The 19,515-nt window shown below is 40.9% G+C and overlaps 1 protein-coding gene and 2 long non-coding RNA genes across 3 annotated transcripts in view; 1 reads left to right on the forward strand and 2 right to left on the reverse strand.

Annotated features, from left to right (window-relative positions):
• The first annotated feature begins 1,200 nt into the window (after positions 1-1,200).
• Positions 1,201-16,968, forward strand: LOC140695657 (uncharacterized). The gene is made up of 3 exons (XR_012071394.1): positions 1,201-1,235; positions 16,546-16,648; positions 16,914-16,968. It is a non-coding gene; the product is annotated as an uncharacterized lncRNA (long non-coding RNA).
• LOC140695656 (uncharacterized) lies at positions 1,237-1,640 on the reverse strand. Its single transcript, XR_012071393.1, has 2 exons — positions 1,490-1,640; positions 1,237-1,397 (listed from the first exon to the last, which is right to left on the reverse strand). It is a non-coding gene; the product is annotated as an uncharacterized lncRNA (long non-coding RNA).
• PTCD2 (pentatricopeptide repeat domain 2) overlaps positions 9,440-19,515 on the reverse strand; it is a 28,984-nt gene continuing 18,908 nt past the window's right edge. Inside the window, exons 9-10 of the mRNA XM_006197565.3 lie at positions 13,842-13,955; positions 9,440-10,434 (exon numbers count right to left, since the gene is read on the reverse strand). Of these exons, the coding sequence (XP_006197627.1) occupies positions 10,210-10,434; positions 13,842-13,955 (339 nt within the window). The 3' untranslated portion in view covers positions 9,440-10,209. The remainder of the gene's footprint in view (positions 10,435-13,841; positions 13,956-19,515) is intronic.

Genomic DNA, 19,515 nt, shown 5'->3' on the forward strand with positions numbered 1-19,515 from the left:
CTGCCATTCTCCTCCTCCAGGGCTCTGGTCTCTGTTAGTGATATCTTTCACCAGCCCCTGAGAATCCCAACCCCTGAGCCTGTTACAATAATTAGTACTCTGTGAAGTCTCAGTGTACCTTAAAGTTTCGTGATAATGAAAACTTTATCTTTGACCTATTCCTGGAAATGGGCAGTGATAAATCCCAGGATACCAAAGTCCCCCTCACTTAAATGGAGAAAGTTCCAAGACTTAGTACCTTCCTTGATAGTGTTCGAAGAGGTAGTCAGGTTGCTTAAATTTGATGGATTTGAGTAGGGTAGAAAGACAATAGAAATAATTAAAAGCCGAATTCCTTTTCACTTCTCTCACATACCAATGTGATTTTAGTAAATAAAGGCAAACATTTCGTTGTTTTCCTTCTTAAGAGGAAACTCTTTCCTAAGTGAGACTAGGACCTTCTTTTTTCCTTCATGAGGAGCTGTTCTATGTGTTTCTCATGCACACACACATACTTGCATTGGTTTATTATCTGTAGAGGATCATCCTCACTGTTTTCTCTTTTCTAAAATCATCCTTTCTACACTGGATAATTTTTAATCTGAATGAAGGCAATATTCTGTATCTTCTCTAAAGACTATCTACTGCTACGATTCCTGTCCAGCTTGCAATGTGGACCTCTGTTGTCTCTGAATTCCAGAAATGGAAGATGCTTCTAAAAACTAGCACCTCTTAAAAATGGTGACTCTGGGCGCCCTCTGCTGTTTACTCTTAAGTTCTTCAGCTCTATCCTAATAGAGGAAAGCACAAAGCCGGCCAGGGATCACTGGAGAAAAACCCGAGACCTACACACACACACATTTATGTCTGTGTAAGTGTATTTGTGTGTGTATAAAATATGAGTGCATAACATATGCATATATATGTATATATGTGTAGGCATGTATAGTTTAACTTTTTTGCTCAAAGGCCCCTTTGACGTTCTGCTCAATCAACAGTATAAACCACGTCTCCTAAAAGGGTGGACATGCGCATGCGCGCGCACACGCGCACACACACACACGCGCGCTCGCGCACAGCCACCATTTGGGCAGGGATGTAGAGACGGAGTAAGAAACTTGAGTTCTGGCATCAGACTACCTGTGCTCACCGACTGTTTCTTCATCTGTGAAATGGGGTGACAGTACCACGTGAGGTTTTCCTGAGGACTAAGTGAGATACTGTATATAACGTGCTTGCAGAAAGTCTGACAAATGGTGAGTCTTACTATGCTTTTTTATTTCTTTTATGAACTGAATCATGCAGAGCCCTTTTGTTGCTGTTGTTGAATTCCCTGTCACCTGAGCACCAATGTATCCGAAAAACCCCGATTGTATTCCTGTTGAGTTGCCTGGTTCTCTCCTGGCTTCTCCGTGAGCCTGTCGGTGAAGGGCATTCGTGTTGAATTACCTTTGGACGTGCGTATGGTCATCCTGCATCTGCTACAATCAGAACATACTCCTTAAACTACCTGATATTAATCCAGTAATTTCCAGCCATGAAACTGAAGGTCACTCGAATCCTCTTGAACTTGATGGGCATGTAACATGTCCCCCTGGGGTGCAGTAGGATCCAGACCCACCAGGAGGTTCTGCTGCTTGGTTGCCAGGCATGTGACTCGCACTCATGAATTCAAAGTCGAATCCAGTTGTAGAGCTGTCACTTGGTGGGAGGTTACGCCTTCCTTCTTTGTGATGTCACTTGTAATTTGACAGGATGATCTTGCTGCCTGGGGGTGAGGGAGACTTGGGGGATTAAGAGATGTGGTAACACTGGGCTCTTCTAGGTGAGCAGCTTGGCCTGACTTGGGGCAGGAGAAAGGAATCAGGGAATATGAAGGATGTAACCATCACCAATCTGGCCACGTGTTTCCCAGGAAGGCCTGCAGGTGACATACCAGGATTCCCTGACGCCTTCGGGCTGACGCAGGCTCCTGGTGCATTTTCCTCTCAGAGCCTAGTTAAATGAGGCCTTCTCCAGTCCCAACGCACCCAGCTTTGGAGGATTTCAGCTGCAGGGCAGTGATTAGCAGCCAAGCGTGGGGTTCTTTTTTCCCTCTGAGCCTTCTTTCCCCAACCCCACCTGTGATCACTGGTAACTGTGCCTCTGAGGCCCTTGGAGGCAGCAGCCCTCAGAAGAAGGATCACCTGAGCAAGGTGGGCAGCTGGGTGGGGTATGAGGTTGGAAGTTTCACCTGGAAGTTATGACTTCCTCCTACTCCCCCTGCCCCGTGATCACTCCTGCCTCAGATTAGCTGTGCTTGGAAGTCCAGGGGGTACCTACCCCATGGAAGATACAGGCTTGGGCTGGTGTGTTATTGCACTGGTCGGCCCACGCCCCCTTCCCCAGCATTCCCCTTCTCCAAGCCTGGGCTCTGTCATCTATAAAACTGGGATAGAAAGAGTGACCGGTTTGTCAGAAAGTTGTGAAATACTTAGAGCAAGTCATGGCAGACTGTCCATATTAACTAAAACCTGCCATTAATTAGTTCATTCTTTCAAAGATATTAAGGCCCAGTTATATGTACATGTGTTATGCTACATGGGCACTTTGGGGTCATTCAAGATAAATGTAGAATACCTCATCTTTCAGAAGACACCAGATACACTTTAGAAAGTTGCTTAACAACACAGGGCAGCATACTTGTTGACTGAAAAAAAGCACAACCTAAAAGTTGAGAATTATGTTTTATTCAGTGGACTTTCTGAGGATTTAAGTCTGGGAGGCAGCCTCTCAGATAGGCTTGAGGGACTTCTCCGAAGAGGTAAGGGAGGAGTCAGGATATATAGGAGGTTTTGCAACAAAAAAATCAGGTAGTCAGAACATCAAAAGATTACTGTTAATTAAAGAAAACCAGACACCTCAAGTTAATGGATTTAATGCTTTTCTACTTATGGGAAGGTATAGGAGTCTGGGCTCTTTGAAATCATTTCTTTGCTATGCACCTGAACTATCTAGGGCCAGTATCTTGCTTTTTTCATCCTGAATCCTCTCAGGGTGCACAGTCAGAGGCAGCTGCAGTGGCTGATGGCTTGATGGCCCAACATTCTTTGTTTACTGATATTGTGGGCAACAATCTTCGTACGTATACTTTGTGTGTCAAAATGAGTGATGTAGACAATTGTGCTGTGAAAGACCAAAGTCCTCCTCTTTTGTGTGTGTGTGTATGTGTGTGTGCGTGCATGTGTATGGGTGCACACACCACTTATTATCTATGCCACAGGGTGAAATGAGTATCCCCCCCACCCCTAGACTGATCATTTATGTCAGTTGTGGTCATGTGGTCATTTTTGCAGTTATCCATTTAATGTCTGTTCCTCCGGCAGAATGCAAACTCCTTGAGGACAGAGGACATTTTTAATCCCCTTGTTTTTAACTCCACGTTAATGAATAAAAAGTATTTCAATCAGCATTACACCAATGTCATTCAGTTTTTGTTCAGAAGATATTTTTGAAGCAATGCCATTTAATCCAGCTTAATTCCTTGATTAATTTTCTGTGCAATACAGTCAAATAATTTCCTTCTTAAAAATCTTTTTATTTTTCTTTTCTGAACTATTTCCATTGGGATCCATTCACAATGATTTGGTTCACCACATACTTTTCATGCATAATTCATATCAGACTTTACTAATCATAGCTTCTGCCATTGTGATTTTTTTAAATGGCTATTTTATCTACTGAGTTTTAATTTTCCCAAGTAACTTTTTTCCACAGAAGAAATGTTATAATGTAAATTTGAATCTTTGGTTAGTTTTGTCAAGCCCTGTGTCATTTTGCCACGTGTTGTCCTAGTTTATAAGAATAGATGTTTAATTTGAAAACACTAAGTAGGTATGTTTTTCATTGATCTTAAATCAGAATGGTGCCCTGGGACTCCTGATTCAATGAATACCGTGTAGGGCTTGGGTTGGGGTGGGTCGACATCTGAGTAAGGGTCCTTATGAGCAGAGGCAAATGGCGGAGGCACAGAGCTTAGCGGTGGGTGCCAGCCTGGCCTTAGCAGATACCTGCTCAGGAGTCAGGGACAAGGCTGCACTACCCTGCTCTTCCCTCCTCACAGCAGAGAGCAGAGGACCCAGAGAGTGCATCTGAAGTCTGAGCCTCCCGTGTACATAAAGAAACACAGATTCCTCCAACAACAGTAGTTAAAAGCACAGTCCCCAGACTAGCAACAGCTGCACCTGACAGCTTATTAGAAGTGCGCATTCTTGGGCCCTACTCCAGATCTAAGGATTCGAAAACTTTGGAGGTAGGGCCCAGCAGTCTGGGTTTGAACAAGCTCTCCATGTGACTCTCATGCTTGCTTAAAGTTTAACAGCCACTGCCTTCTCTACTGTCCTCTTGGTTATGAAAAGAGGTAAAAGGAAGATATCCAGAAACAGCAAACATTTACCTAAAAAAATTCAAAGCATAAAAAATATCTTTCAAGCAAGATCAAGTCTCCCATGAATTCCTCTCTTGGGTTCTCCATATAACCAGAGACTGAATAAGAAATTTTTGCTCATTTGCAAAGAAATAGAGAAATCTCCAGTTTTGCCTACTTGAATTGTAGCAGATAAATCCTTACCTCCCCATTATAATTTCCCAGTAATATTCATTATGAATTAGTTCAAATTTGTATTAATTTCTTGGGTCATCATCATCAAAATTGTCAGCAAAGATGGCCCAGGATTGGTCTGTTTCACTACTGAGTCTATTCTTTGGTAGGATTTTGATCAGTCTGTAATGAGTACTGTCTGCAGAAGCAAAGAGCAAATGACTAGGCCAAAAGGTCCTTAAGTTCAGTGCAGCAGGATAAAAATGTTCTGCTTTGGGAAAGCAACCTTGTCAGTCTTTTCCCTGTGTCATGTTAAGGGCCTTTCATAGTGCCTTGTCCATTGTAGTTGCTCAGTATGGATTTTGTGAATGAGTGATTGGAGAATCCCTATGGGTTCTACAGCTCGAGAATGGCTTATGGAAGAGGTGACACATGAGTTGGGTAGGAAAGGGTAGAGAGAGAAAGAGTGAGGGCATTTTAGATGAGAGGAGAAAAGGATACACAATGGACTGGGCAAAAACTTGCAGTCAACTCTAAATGTTAAGTGGGACTGAGTGGATAGCCTGGAGAGAATATGCTGATCACAGGGGGATCATGATGTCAGCCAGCATCGTTATGTAATATAAATGAGATTGTAGACACTTGCACCCCAGTGTTCATAGTAGCACTATTTACAATAGCCAAGACATGGAAACAACCTAAATATCTATTGACAGATGACTGGATAAAGAAGTTGTGGTATATTTATACAATGGAATACTATTCAGCTGTAAAAATGACAACATAATGCCATTTGCAGCAACATGGATGTCCCCGGAGAATGTCATTCTAAGTGAAGTAAGCCAGAAAGAGAAGAAAAATACCATGATATCACCCATATGTGGAATCCAAAAAAAAAAAAAAGGCAAATGAACTTATACATAAAACAGAAACAAACTCACAGACATAGAATACGAATTTGTGGTTGCCAGGGGTTGGGGGTGTTAAGGGACAGACTGAGAGTTTGAGATTGGTAGAAACTGATAGGGACATATAGAATAGATGAACAAGTTTATACTGTTAAAGCACAGGGAAATATATTCAAGATCTTGTAGTAGCTCATGGTGAAATAGAATATGAAAATGAATATATGTACATAGATGTATGACTGAAAAACTGTACTGTACACCAGAAATTGACACAGCATTGTAAAATGACTATGGCTCAATAAAAAAATAAAAAAAACATAGTGAGTTAAGTGAGTACTTATCCTCTGATGTGTTCCCTATTGCACTGAGTACTGGCACAGAGTGGAGAACAGGATAGACATGGCACCTAAATCTAGTGAAAAATGAAAACAGGCAATGACAGGAGTGTGACAAGTGTGTTAAGTGAAGTACAGGGCATGTAGGTAGCTCATCTAGTCTGGGTTTAAGGGGGTAGCTGGCTCCAGAAAGCTTCCCAGATGAAAAGATGTCTGAGTTATGGTCTGAAAGATGAATAAGAGGGAAGGGGTGTGGAGTTGGGCAGAGCTGGATGGGCAGACCCCAGGCCAGATTTTGAAGGGCCTGCTAAGCCATGTTAGAATCTGAGATTTATCCAGAGGGATGTGAGGAGCCCTCAGGCTTTAAATGGGGGGAGGATGAATTTCTTCAGAACCTCACTCTGGCTGCAGTAGGGCGAAGAGCAGAAAGACTGATGACTGATAATGATGATGGCTTTAATAAGGGAAGTAGCAATGGGAGAGGAGGAGTTTAAAGAGCTTCCTGGAAAACACTATCTGTGGTAGTTTAAAATATGTCCACAAATTCTTTGATGTTCCCACTGCTGAAAGGTGAAATGTATATTCTCTCCCTTGAATCTGGGTAGGCCTGTAACTTGAGTGGAAGTAATGCTATGTGACTTTTAAAAAAAATGTTTGTTTACTTATTTTTTATTGAAGTATAGTTGATTTACAATGTTGTATTAGTTTCTAGTATACAGCATAGTGACTCAGTGTTTTATATATATATATATATATATATTTCCAGATTCCAGATTCTTTTTTTATAAGTTATTACAAGATTTTTTTTTCTTTTTTTTAATGGAGATACGGGCGATTGAACCCAGGACCTCGTGCATGCTAAGCATGTACTCTACCATTGAGCTATACCCACCCCCACTACAAGATGTTGAATATAGTTCCCTGTGCTATACAGTAGATCCTTGTTGTTTATTTTGCATATAGTAGGAGGTATCAGTTAATCCCAAACTCCCATTTTATCTCTCTTCCCTTCCTTTTCCCCTTTGGTAACCATAAATTTGTTTTCTGTCTGTGAGTCTGTTTCTGTTTTATAAATGCATTCTTTTTTTTTTTTTTTTTTTTTTTAGATTCTACATGTAAGTGATATATGATCTTTGTCTCTCTCTGACTTACTTCAATTAGTATGATAGTCTCTAGGTCCATGTTACTGCAGATGGCATTATTTCATTCTTTTTTATGGCTGAGTAGTGTTCCATTGTGTGTATATATACCACATCTTCTTTATCCGTTCATCTGTTGATGGACACTTAGTTTGCTTTCCTGTCTTGGCTGTTGTAAACAGGGCTGCATGTATCTTTTGGAATTAGAGTTTTTGTCTTTTCTGGATATATGTCCAGGAGTGGGATTGCTGGGTCATATGGTAACTCTATTTTTAGTTTTTTAAGAAAACACCACACTGTTTTCCATAGTGGCTGCACCAACTTACATTCCCACCAACAGTGGAGGAGAGTTCTCTTTGCTCCAGTATTTATTATTCAGACTTTCTGATGATGCTCATTCTGAATGGTGTTAGATGATAACCTTGTTGTATTTTTTAATTTAATTTCAGACTCGGAGAACATATTTGCTAACAATGTGACTTAATTTCCAAAATACACAAATAGCTCATACAGCTTAGTATAAAAAAAAAAAACCAAAAAACCCTATCAAAAAATGAGCTTAAGACTTAAATAGACATTTCTCCAAAGAAGATATGCAGATGGCCAATAGGCACATGAAAAGGTGCTCAACATTGCTGATTATTAGAGAAATGCGTATCAAAGCTATGTGACTTTTGAGGCTAGGTGATAAAAGGTGACAAAGCTTCTGCCTGATCCTCTTGGAACACTCACTCCCTAGTAACTATGCTGTCAGGGAGCCCAGTGTGGATGGTCAGGCCCCAGCCTCAGCTGAGGTCCTGGTATTAATTGCCAGAACCATGACTGATGTTATTTTAAGCCACTAAGTTCTGAAGTGTTTTTGCCACAGCAATAGATAACCAAACCACTACCCTGATATCATCTAACTAAGGAGCTATCTTTTCATCTCTTTCTCATCCTGTTTTATACTCACCATGATTTGTGGCTTCTGTAGCAACTGACATTTACAGTAAGTGAAAACAATCTACAAAGGCACATGACAGAGTTGGGGAATAAGATAGTCTGTCCATCAGATATTCCCATTAACACAGTACGTTCATGCTTTAGGCAAATTACCGACGAGTATGTAGATGCTTTAGGCAAATTATCGATTGCAAGGAAACACCAGTTTTGAAAGAAACTACCAAGTTTTAAAGAATGAAATGCTCCATATATACTGAGCATACTTTTTCTTTGTTGTTGTTTTTGTTTTAGCCTTTGGAATTGTCTATTATTTCAGGGTAAACATTAAGCACATTCGTACTTCTACTAAGTTGCCCCTCAGTCAAAGATCCCAGTTTGCAGTTAGCAGAGAACCACAGCCACCAGCAGAGCTTGGGAAGGTCATGGCTGCTATTTATTGCTCACAAATTTTTCTTTTTTTTTTTTTTTTTTGCTAATGAATAGTTGTTAGGTAACCACCAAGGCCACGTTGACCCAGGGCATAATAGCCTTTGAACGCTCTTTGTGAATGCTAGAGAAGATAAAAGATAAGTTAGGGGACAGGAAATGTGCCCTATTATTCCCTAAGACTTTGAAGGTAGAAAATTCAAATGTTTTTTTCTCTTTTGCAAAACACCAGACACACATGAGATGCAATTAAGATTCTATGATGGCAGTGAATTTTCTTTAAATGAAGCTAATGCTTCACAGAGCATAGGCTAAAGAAGTTCTTTTGATTCTTTATGAACATGAAGAAGAACTCATTTGTTTTTATAATTCAACCAAGTGCAGACACTCTGAATGCTACTGACGCGGTGGTAACAATAGCTAACGTTTATGTAGCACTTACTGTGCCAGGCACTGTTCTGCTTGCTTTGCATTTATTACCTCATTCCATCCTCACAGCAAGTCTGTGAGGTGGATATTACTATTACCCCTGCTTAACTAATGAGGAGACTGAGGGAGCCTGTGGCCTTGGGCATGGAGCCCCACTGCTCTCTCTGTAGATTCTCCTCTTTCTTCTCTGAGGCGACGTGATGTGGTACAGTGGGAAGGGGATGAGACTAGGAATCTGGGTTTTAATCTTAGCCCCACCTCAAACTAGTTATGCCAATTTGGACCAGTCATTTCCCTGACCTGAAAGATGGGGGAGTTTAAGTAGGAGACTTAGAAGATTCCTCCCACTCTAGAATTTCTGGTTCTATGAACAGTTCTTGCCTCAGAATAAGTAGAAAGTCAGAGTTCCCCGGCTCTTGAAGCAGCGCTGAGTCAGGGGTCTGCAGCACTCCAGGAGCAGCTGAGAGGCTCACCGCCACTCAGGCCCTCAAACACAGCTCCCCACGTGCTGGGCTTCAAACCGTCAAGAGACGGAGACGGATCTGTATGAGGAAGCTCTGACCCACTGTCATGACACATTAATTTTTGCAAAAAAATTAAACATCCAAAGGGAGAAAAGAGAATCATTAACAAATGAGGTGAACTATAGGACCAAAAATTTATGACCTACATAGAAAACTAAGCAGTACAGAGAGCATTATGTGGTTTTTATCAGCATTTATTTTGAAAAGCACATGGTTTACCCGTGACCAGAGTGGTAGTCATTTAAATTTGGCTTATTTATCAGTTCTGAGTTAAATTCTGGTTTTGTTTGCTCTGCTGAGAAAACAAAAAGTTTCCTGAGGAACCATTTCATTTCTCTTATTCTTGATCCTACTGAACCCTGAATGAAAATTTCAAACCAGTATGCAGATTCACACAGGTACTATTATTTTACAGATGGAAAAATGAAAGCTCAAGTACCTAGTTTACTGTTACAGGTAAATGATGACAGAAGCAGTGAGAAAATCCTGGGTTCTTTCCCAGGACGGTAGAACAGGGTCTTAGACCTCCTGAATTCAGCAAGGGTATAATCTGCAAGTAACTACTCCCCCGAATATTAGTCTGAGTTGATCACTTATTGTGAAATTCCTTCCTGCTTGTGCTTCTTGGGTTCTGCTCTGGTCCTGGAAGCTGGACTGGTGGCCATGACTATGTTCCTTCAAGGATCCTCAGCAGTTTACATGGGGAAACCCCCTTTCTTCAGGAGCCGAGCTTTCTGCTTGCTGGTGTCTCGATTTTCACAGTGGCACAAGATATTAACTTCTCAAGTCAGCATGCCAGCTACTCAGTGAACATGGAAATTTAAGGAGGAGAGTGTTAGGTAGTAGTATAGTGTCCACAGGAGTACGATGCCTGATTTCTTAGGAAGCCAAAACTCATTAGAAGCAGGGCCCCTCCGACTTAGACCAGTGGGTGGTTTGAACCCAGCGTTACTCAGCCCACAGGGACTGGCTGAGTGGCTGGAAGGTCCGACGGCTGACTGTCCTCTTGTTTAATAGCACCATGTGGGATTTTCTGTCCCTGGGAGTGTGGCAGAGCAGAGCATCCAGAGTGTAAGTAGTGACCTGGCCATTCATGTGCAGTTTCCTGTAGAGCTCATCAAAGTTCACCAGAAGAGCAGGCACATCCTTCACTTTTTCCCTCACTTTGACCAGCTGGAAAAAAGCAAGAGCAAATCATTCTGTCTCTGCAAGATTTCTTCCTACTATTTTTTCTCCTCCAAGAGAGAGAGACAAATGCATAAAAATGTAGAGTGGACATAAAGTGGTGAAAACCAGGGTACTGGGACACTGTAAAGGATTCCACAAGCTGCACACAACATTCAGAATTAGTACTTGAAAATCATACCTGGTATTTTATAAAACGGGGATTCAAGTAGCATATATTATACAATGAAACATACCAGGGAGAGGAGGTCAAATAGCAATGGAATCAAGTGTGTCCAATTTAAGGTTAAGAGCAGGAGGTGGGACCAAATGATGTAAGGCTTTATAGCTCATGGTTTTTTTGAATTTATTCTAAAAGCCATCAGGGGGTCCAAACTGGGACATGATCTGATTTAGATTTTAAAGGCTGTGTAGAGAACTGGAGGGCACAAGAATTTGGAGACTAATCCAGAGGCCCCCATCATAGGCCAGATGAGAATAGGTGATGGTTTAGATTGCAAAATGTATAGAAAAGATGCAGAAGTAGACTATATAAAGTATATTTTGGAGATTAAACTGTAAGGATTTACTGTTGAAGAGGAAAGGGAAGGGGAGGAATAATCTTCCCAACTTGGGCTTTGGTACCTTGGAGATGGAGGATGTCACTGACTGAGATGGGGAAGATGAGGGGATCAGCTTTGGAGAGGGAAAATTAAGAGGCCCATGCTGGACAAGATTAGTGAAACAGCTAAGCGGACATGTCCAGAGGCTGCTGGATACACAAGTTAGAGGGATGGAGGAGATCTAGACCAGAGGTATACATATTAGAGTCACAAGTATATGACTGGTATTTAACACAAATGGGTGAATTCAAAATTAAAATATGAAACTACTTTCTGATTAAAATCAACATTTTACTTAGTTCAGTCCTTATTAATGATACAATCTAACATTTCTTGATGAAATTTAAATTGATCGGGTTCCTGATGAATCCTTTAGTTATCTTCTAAATATATCACAATCCTATCTGCTACCTGCACAACTTCCTTTCTAACAAGGGTCTCCACTGAACCTTCAGATAGTTTAAATACTTCTAACATTCTTTAAAAAAAAAAAAAAAAAAGCTTGCTTAGTCCCCTTGTTCAAGGTGGAGTGACTGAATGTGGAGCAGCACATGGTTTCCAAAGCAGCAAAGCAGGTGTGCCAAGCTAGAAGTAACCCTGCTCTCACTGCAGACGCTAAGTGATTAAGTTCCCTTAAATCACTACAAAAATATTAAGTGGTATCATTAGGACCATTCTACAATTTAAGCGGAAAAGAGGTGATTGTTAATTGTTAATTTAGGCTTAAAAAAAGAAGTTAATAAAGAAACAGCTCACGTTTGAGTGGTTTCAGTCATGGTATTGCAGAAGGTCAGTGGTTCTTTTCAACATTCCTCTGATAGTATATTAGCACCTTACCTCCACACATAAGACTTTTTCAGTAACTGGTGGTATAAACACTACACCGAGCATTTGTAGAATGCAGTTTTACAATGTAGGACTCCACATGCAGTCTCACAAATAGATTTAGAACTGGCTCAGAAGCTGCTGGAGTTTTATGGATCAATTCACTTCTCAACAAGCAATTCCTTGAGTTGGTCTCACAACTACGGGGGCACACTGAACTAGAGGGTGAGCTTTCTAAGTAAATCAGTCTTTATAGGCTTTAGGGGGAAAAATCAGATAAAAATAATTAGTATTTTTCAATGTGAAGTTTGTTTGGATGCTTTAGCCGTAGAACTGGGCCAACGCATTGATGGGCCGGGTCTAAGGAAGGACTGATTGACATGAGTGCTAGTGAGAAAACTGAAATTGTGTCAGTATCGTGTATGTGCACACACACGGCTGTGTACTTTAAAACCGGTTTACATTTCCAGTTCCTCTACTTTCCAAACACGCTCCAAAAAAGTTTGAATGGGTCACAACCTACACAGAGAAATAGAAAGAGGCTTTAAATTTAATTCTATTCAATTTAAATTTAATCATATCCAATTAGTTTTCCTGACAAGCTCCTTTTGTTAGCCTTTGGCTGGGATTGAGGAGGGGGACAGGGCTGGGAAGGCCACCTGCCCTCTGCTGCCAATCCCACCACCTTAGGTGCAGCCGGGACCCTGCTATAAAAGGCAAGGGAAAGGGGAAAAAGCAGGGAGGGAGGGCCAACCACAGGCCCCTCCATTAGTCAAAATGACAATGCCAGTATCTTTACTAACAGTATGATCGCTGCCAATAATTTATGCTTTCTTTACAGTCTTTTTTACCCCGTTAGGTAATATATAACTAGCAATGTGCAAATGACTAAATTTCAAGTGACTTACAATAATTCCTCTTTGTGTGCTTAGGCCATCAGTGTGACACACGGGTCCAACTGTTCCACAGTGTTTTCAGTTTTTAGAAACTCTTTCTCTTCATTTTTGTTTAATTTTATTATTTTGCAAAGCATTCCATTAGTTAGTCCCTTCAGGAGCTAAAACCACAGTTCTAATTAGAGAAGCCTTAATATGGTTTCATATCTGGCAAGTCTAGCACCTCTTCCTGCTCTTCTTTCTCAGGGTTTTCTCAGCTCTTTTTGCTAGTTTGCCTAAACCTTCACTACAGAAAAAACAAAACAAAACAAAAAAACCCCACCTAATGTAACATCTCAATAAAAATACCATTATCACAGTAACTTGGGAAGAAGCGACTTGATGAGGCAGAGTCTTCCTATTTAAACACCTGGTATTTGTTTAAGTAGGGGAGTTTTTTTGTTTTGTTTTGTTTTGTTTTAAAAGATGAGAGATACTACAGCCTATTGTTGGCTAATGGGATGAGCTACAGGGAAGGCGATAGTGATGATGCAAAGTCCCACTTCTGGACTGATGCCCTGGGGTGGGTCACAGGCTGGGCTCCCAGGCACAGCCGGGCAGCTGGCTCTCTCAAGGTGTGTGCAGTCACCATGGCTTCAGGAGGGAAGGCTCAGCAGAGGGGGACAGGCAAGGAAGCTGTCGGGTGAAGCAGTTCTCCTCTGACTGCCCTATTTCCTCCAGGAAACAGGAGGCAGGGTCATCAACTGAGAGTGATGAGTGGGGAGAAGGAACTGGAGGCTTGAGGAGAAAGGAAAAAGAAAAAAAAGAGAGAGAGAGCACTGACATCCATGGAAACAGTGTGGGGAAAAGAATACGTAAAAGAAAAAAGTTTTCCTAGAATTTCAGAGGATATACTGTGTTAGAGGAAAAGAGTCTTTGTACCCAGACAGAGAAGTCTTACAACAGGAACAAGAGGGAGGCTGCCGCCTCTGACAGTCGCTTTAAGGAGGTGGCCTACTGGATGAAGGCATCACTGGACAGTCAGGGGTGCCCTTGCACCTTTACATGATCTCTGCAGCAGTCCCACACTCACCACTTCCTCTGAGAACACAGGTTTCTTCACAAATCTTGATAAATTTCCCTCTGTAGCATCCGTTAGTATCTCTATTAGGGTTTTCAACATATTTGACTCAATATGGATCATAATCTGAATAAAATGAAGAAACAAGCAAACACAAGACTGAGCCAGTAATCATCCCTGAGAAATGCAGCCTGTTAGGTAAGATAAGCCTACAGTTATAGACATCTACCCTGCTGTCATGCTGTTTCCTCATTCATTTGCTTGCACAAGTTCAAAAGTGCTTCGAATGAATGTCTGCTAGCCAAAACTTGTTTTCCAACAGCTATTCAAACACTGAAACTTCAAAACTTGATATAGGGCAGAAAAGGAGAGAACATGGATTTTGCTGTCCTTAGCTGGCCATTACTAGCTAAGTGACTCTAGCCGGTTATTTAATTGCTCTTTCAATTTCTTTATTTGTAAAATGAGGAAATTACCTTATCTCACATTACTTACATTCACATTACTGTGAACATTAAATAAAATACCAGTACACAGGAGGTATTCAATAAACATTACTATTAGTTTCTTCCTCCCTATTTCCTCTAGACTCAGAGAATATGACAATCAGACAATCTCATAAGGTTGGCTCTGGGGCAAATGATACCTTTACCTTTTTAACTTAATTTAATTTTTTTGGTTAGGAAATTGCAGGCATATAGGTTGTTGCAAGCATAAAGTGGAAGTTGGTTAAAGCCTTAAGGAGGCACTCATATTTACACTGTAGCTATTAAAGAACTTTCAAAACTGGGTACTGTACTTGGCTTTAAAAATGAAACCACTAAACTACCTTCCATCAGATAAAATAAACACAAGGAAAAAAGAACACCCCCCCATTACCAACATTCACTGGTAAAATTTGAAAAATATAGAAAAGTTTTTAAAAAAAGGAGAGTAACTCGAATTCACCAACTAATGTTAACCATTATTTATAATTTCATGTATTATCTTCCAAATATATTTATTTTCCCAAATTTGATTCTGCTTTTTGGTGAATTATTATATAATGAACATTTTTTCATAGCATCCAGAAATTTTAGGAAAAAACTCATTTTTAATGATGAATGCATAGCAATCCATCATATAAATAATGCATCAAATAAAGTAATACCATGCTTTATTTTATCAATAAATGTGCATATATTAAAAAAACAAACAAACAAAATCCCAGCTCATTACTTTCTTAGACTTGATTTCCATAAGTGAAATTACAAAGTCAAAGGGTATAAACATTTTTAGGAAACATTTTAGGGAATACAGTTCTTCCGGAAGAGATACTCACTTTTTTATACCAAACCAGCTAAGTTCTCTCAGTAGTCCACTTATAACATTGTGTGTTTGTTGATTAGGATTGAGGGTTATCTTTGGTCCTGAAGAACAGAATGAAATGATCCCAAGTAGCCTAACTCCAAAGGGCCGGATCTAAGTTCAGTGTTGTAGAGCAGAGGCAAAAACCCTTTGTCAGGAGAGAACACTCCATGGGTCTCTCACAGTCAGCCAGAAGCACTGACTGCCTTTAGTCTGGACTATATTTTCAAGGGTGTTTATAAAACTAACAGCCTAGGAAGACAGACAGTGTCTCAACCAAAGAAAGGGCAGGTATGTTTACTGTCCATTATAAGAGATTTGGGTTCCCCAAGTTCACGGTTCCTCTCTTACTATATACCCTCTGTGTGTGCAAGGGGCATATAGACCTCTTCATGTCACTCTGTAGGAACTGGGCTGAAGGAACTGATGCAAAAATGCTAATCCTCTGGCTACTGCTATTGCTGTGAGTAATAAAATGTCCTTCATCTCTCAGTGTCTAGTGTTCTCCACCAGCATCCATGAAACTGTGGAAGGTTAACTCGTTAGCTTGGCAACTGGGGTAAATCTCCAACTCTTAATAGTTCTTAACACTCTTGTTAATAAAAAACAATCCTGATTTGGTTAGCAATGGTCTATCCTATTAAGAGCAAGGACAAGTCTACCTTGTTGATGCCACACCTGCCATTCTGGCACCCTGCTGAGGAGACCCTCAACAACAGTGAATGAGAAGGGGAACGTAGGTCCCCTAACAACTTACAAGGATAAATCTCCTGGAGCTCTATGCTAGAAACTGTTAATGGTGTGCTTCTGGAAGATTTCAACTTTTCTTCTTAAGTTTTCCCAATTTCTCTCCTGCCTCTAGCAACTATCTCTGATTCAGTAGGGATTTCAAGAGCAAGGTTCAATACCTTGAACTATACTGATGAAGGCAACACAGATAAGGCAGTTACTGATGAAAGGCAAACAGAAAATTTAAAGCTAGGAGCTTGTCTCAAACTGAAGTCTCAGGGTACAATTAAAAAAGTTAAATCTTTTTTAAAGCAAAGAGTGACATTGCTTTAATCTTACAGATTTCAAACAAAAGGCTAGGAATGTTGAATTAACAGGAGCAGAGGGAATATTACTTAAGAAAAAATACTCAATAAACACATACTTCCTGCCTCTCTGATTTTCTGAGACCTCAAGAAATGTTAAGTCACTGGACGCCTCTGACCAAAAAAAGGAACAGAACCCCTGAAGTGGAGAAATTTGCATTTCTTTTTTCTTTTCTTTTTAAGCTGCTGTATTTGAAGAAGAGTATCACAGTGTGGTAGAGACACTAGTGTTCTGACCAATATCCATTTTCACCTTCTTTTTTTTTTTATAACAGAGCTCCCTAACTGGTGCTGTCATATATGGAAATCAAAAACTCTATTTCTCAGGTTTGTCTGCAACTAGATGTGGTCATGGGATGAAGCTCTCGCCAACAACATGTAAGTTCACGTTGTTGGGTTAGATACTTGGTAAAACATTCTTAAAAGGGACCAACTTCCTTGTCCTCCTCCATTCTCCTGCTTCTTGCTGGAACAGAGATGTAGTGGATGGAGGTCATGTGCATTAGGATGGTGGTGTGGAAATACAGAAGGAGGCCAGTTCCCTGATGATATCATGGAATGTCACACCAGACCTAGACTGACCACCTCTGGTTTTCTACATGGAAGAAAAAGAAAGCCTCTAACAGACTTTTGTTTTCTTTAGAGCCTACATTGCTTCCAACCAAATACAGTTCTTGGACATATAGGTGAGATGCCGCCACAAAGGTATTTATGAGAAATAGTAAGTCTCATCTCCTTTCTTACCTCTACAGCCTAGGAGAATTCTCAGCGTGAGCTAGAACTTTAGGGTGGCCTTAGTGAGTAGGCGAAAGGAACATTAAAACAGTCACCTGTGTTAACAAATAAATGATAAAAGCAGTGAAACTAAACACTTGTCAGTCCCCCTGCAAGGTAATTCAATTCCAAAATGGATCCAGACCTCTAGAAAAATGATTAGAATACAAGTAAAATCAGTGGAAAACCACTCTCTGTTGGGCTCTGCTACTTTTAGACATGTTTGGAAGCAGAAGTTAGTCCTTTGATTCTGAGCAGCAGTGGAGGGTGCTGTAGTTCTCTTGCGATGGGTGGGTTTAGACTGAAGGGGCAGGATCAGCATGCATGTGCCTTGATGAGATCATGTGCCCAGTCAGTTCAGTATGGAGCATGCATTAGCCAGGAAATGGGGAACCAGGCCCTCTGGGTCTTATCGGCAGCAAGAGCAATTTTGATGAAAATTAAGTTGAGGCGGAAAAATTGGGTAAGTTCAAATTCCAGCTGGCAGCAGGAAAAGATTTTAGTATAAGGCATTAATTTTTAAAGTAAATCAGAAAGAAAACAAACAACTTCATTTATTTCTGCTAATACTGACGGAACAGACTCTCTACTCAGCTTACTTGTCAGGTTTCCGTTTCTGAATAATTAACAAATTGCCCTTACGGGGTCCAAGTAGATGTTTTGGCCTTGGAGAAGCGAGGGCCTAAATTATTTTTTTAAAACCTGCTCTAGTAACAGAGACCCAGAATCTGAAAGATTATTAAACCTGAGAATGGCAACCATCTCTTTTCACCATCCCTGAGGAAGGAAGATGAAACAGGCTTATATTGAAATATGAGAAATTTATATTGAACTTTTGGAAGAATTGCCTGAGTGAGAATTTTTAAACAATAAAGCTCTCTTTAAGTTTCTGGGCAATGGATAATTCTGTGACCCAGTTCATTGAAGGGGTGATTCATATTCAAGATCAACTCAAGGATCCTTACATAGCACTTGCCCAAAACGTGCCCGTCCCACCTCACGGGTACCGGCTATCTTCCCCCTCCCTCCCAGCTCTCCCGGGTAGGAGCTGTCCTGCTGCTCTTGCTCACGAGTGTACTCACCACACTCTGAATTTCTCCTCCTACTGAGAGTGGACTCTTTAGCTCTCAGCAGGCTCATGTTTGATTTCCACCAGAGCACTTTCACATTTGGATAAATAAAAATCATTACTAGATTCTCATAACAACTGTGAGAGATAGCCAGAGGTTTAATCGATGAGGAATCTAAATTCATGGACATGGAATATGTGCGCTATCAGAAGATTCACTTTCTGACATCCAGTCCCATGTTCTCATCAATTTGGGGGAGCAATTAGTCCTAGTCCTAGATAAAAGAGACCCTTAACTCTGTAGGGCTCAAAGGGTTCGTGAAACCCTGGGCTTTGTAGTCAAGCAGCTTTGTTTGTGTTAAAATGCTGACTCTACTATTTAATTAGCTGCAAGAACTTGGGTAATTTGTTTACCCTTTGAATCTTCATTTTCTGCATGTATAATATGGCGAAATATTGTTCTAACAGTGTCATAAATCGACAAATGTAAGTATCTGGCATGGTACCAGCATTCAGCTAAAATAAACTAAAACCCTACTGATCTAACTCTCTTCCATTTCTCACCACCAATCAATCCTTATTGATTTCCCCATGCTCCCTTCAACTCTAGGAAAAGCTACTGATGATCCATATAAAACTTCTCTCACATGCTCTCCTGTGTTTCTCTCCTACCTGATGCTGTGAACGACCTGGAATCCTATCAATTCTACTTCTGTCCAGTCATGAATTGAGTGCACCTGCAGGCTCCTCTCAGAAGCAGGTATACACTTGGAGACCCAGAGCCGTCCTTATCCAGTGGGAAGCAGAAAAGACACAACACATACACGTCTGCTGGAAGACCAGGCTTCCTACTCTCTTTGGCTTACTGGCCCAAATGACTTGGACTTCTGGCCTCTGGACCTTTGCCACCTCCCGGATCTGCCTCATCCTGAGCGCTTTCCAGGCTGACCTGCAGTTTCTGCTTAGGGGCCTGGTTTTGGGACAGGGGCAGCAGCAGGCCATGACCAGGAGGGCTATCAGCATTCTTGGATTTCGATACACTGGTGCTATTCCTTCCCTGGTTTGTTTTGTTTTGTTTTGTTTTTGATGCTCCCTCTGCCTCACCACTGATGCCTTATAAACTCATTTTTGGGTCCTCTTACTTCTCTTTTCTTGTGCCATTCATCAGGTTATATCAGATCCATTACCAGGTTTTACAGATGCATTCTTAACTGACAGCTTTGATGCTCACTCCCTCTCCAGGCTCATGGCCTTTGCAAACTACAAGATCCCTTTTAGGGTATTTTTCTAATATTTAGTCTCTCTTCTTCCAAACTCATCCCACTTGTTTTGCCCCTCCAGCTGCTTGGCTGTCACCCTCTCCATCTTTCTGGTTCCCTAGGCTCATCTTTCCCTCACATGA

This window comes from Vicugna pacos, chromosome 3 (assembly GCF_048564905.1).
Source record: "Vicugna pacos chromosome 3, VicPac4, whole genome shotgun sequence".
Taxonomy (NCBI): domain Eukaryota; kingdom Metazoa; phylum Chordata; class Mammalia; order Artiodactyla; family Camelidae; genus Vicugna; species Vicugna pacos.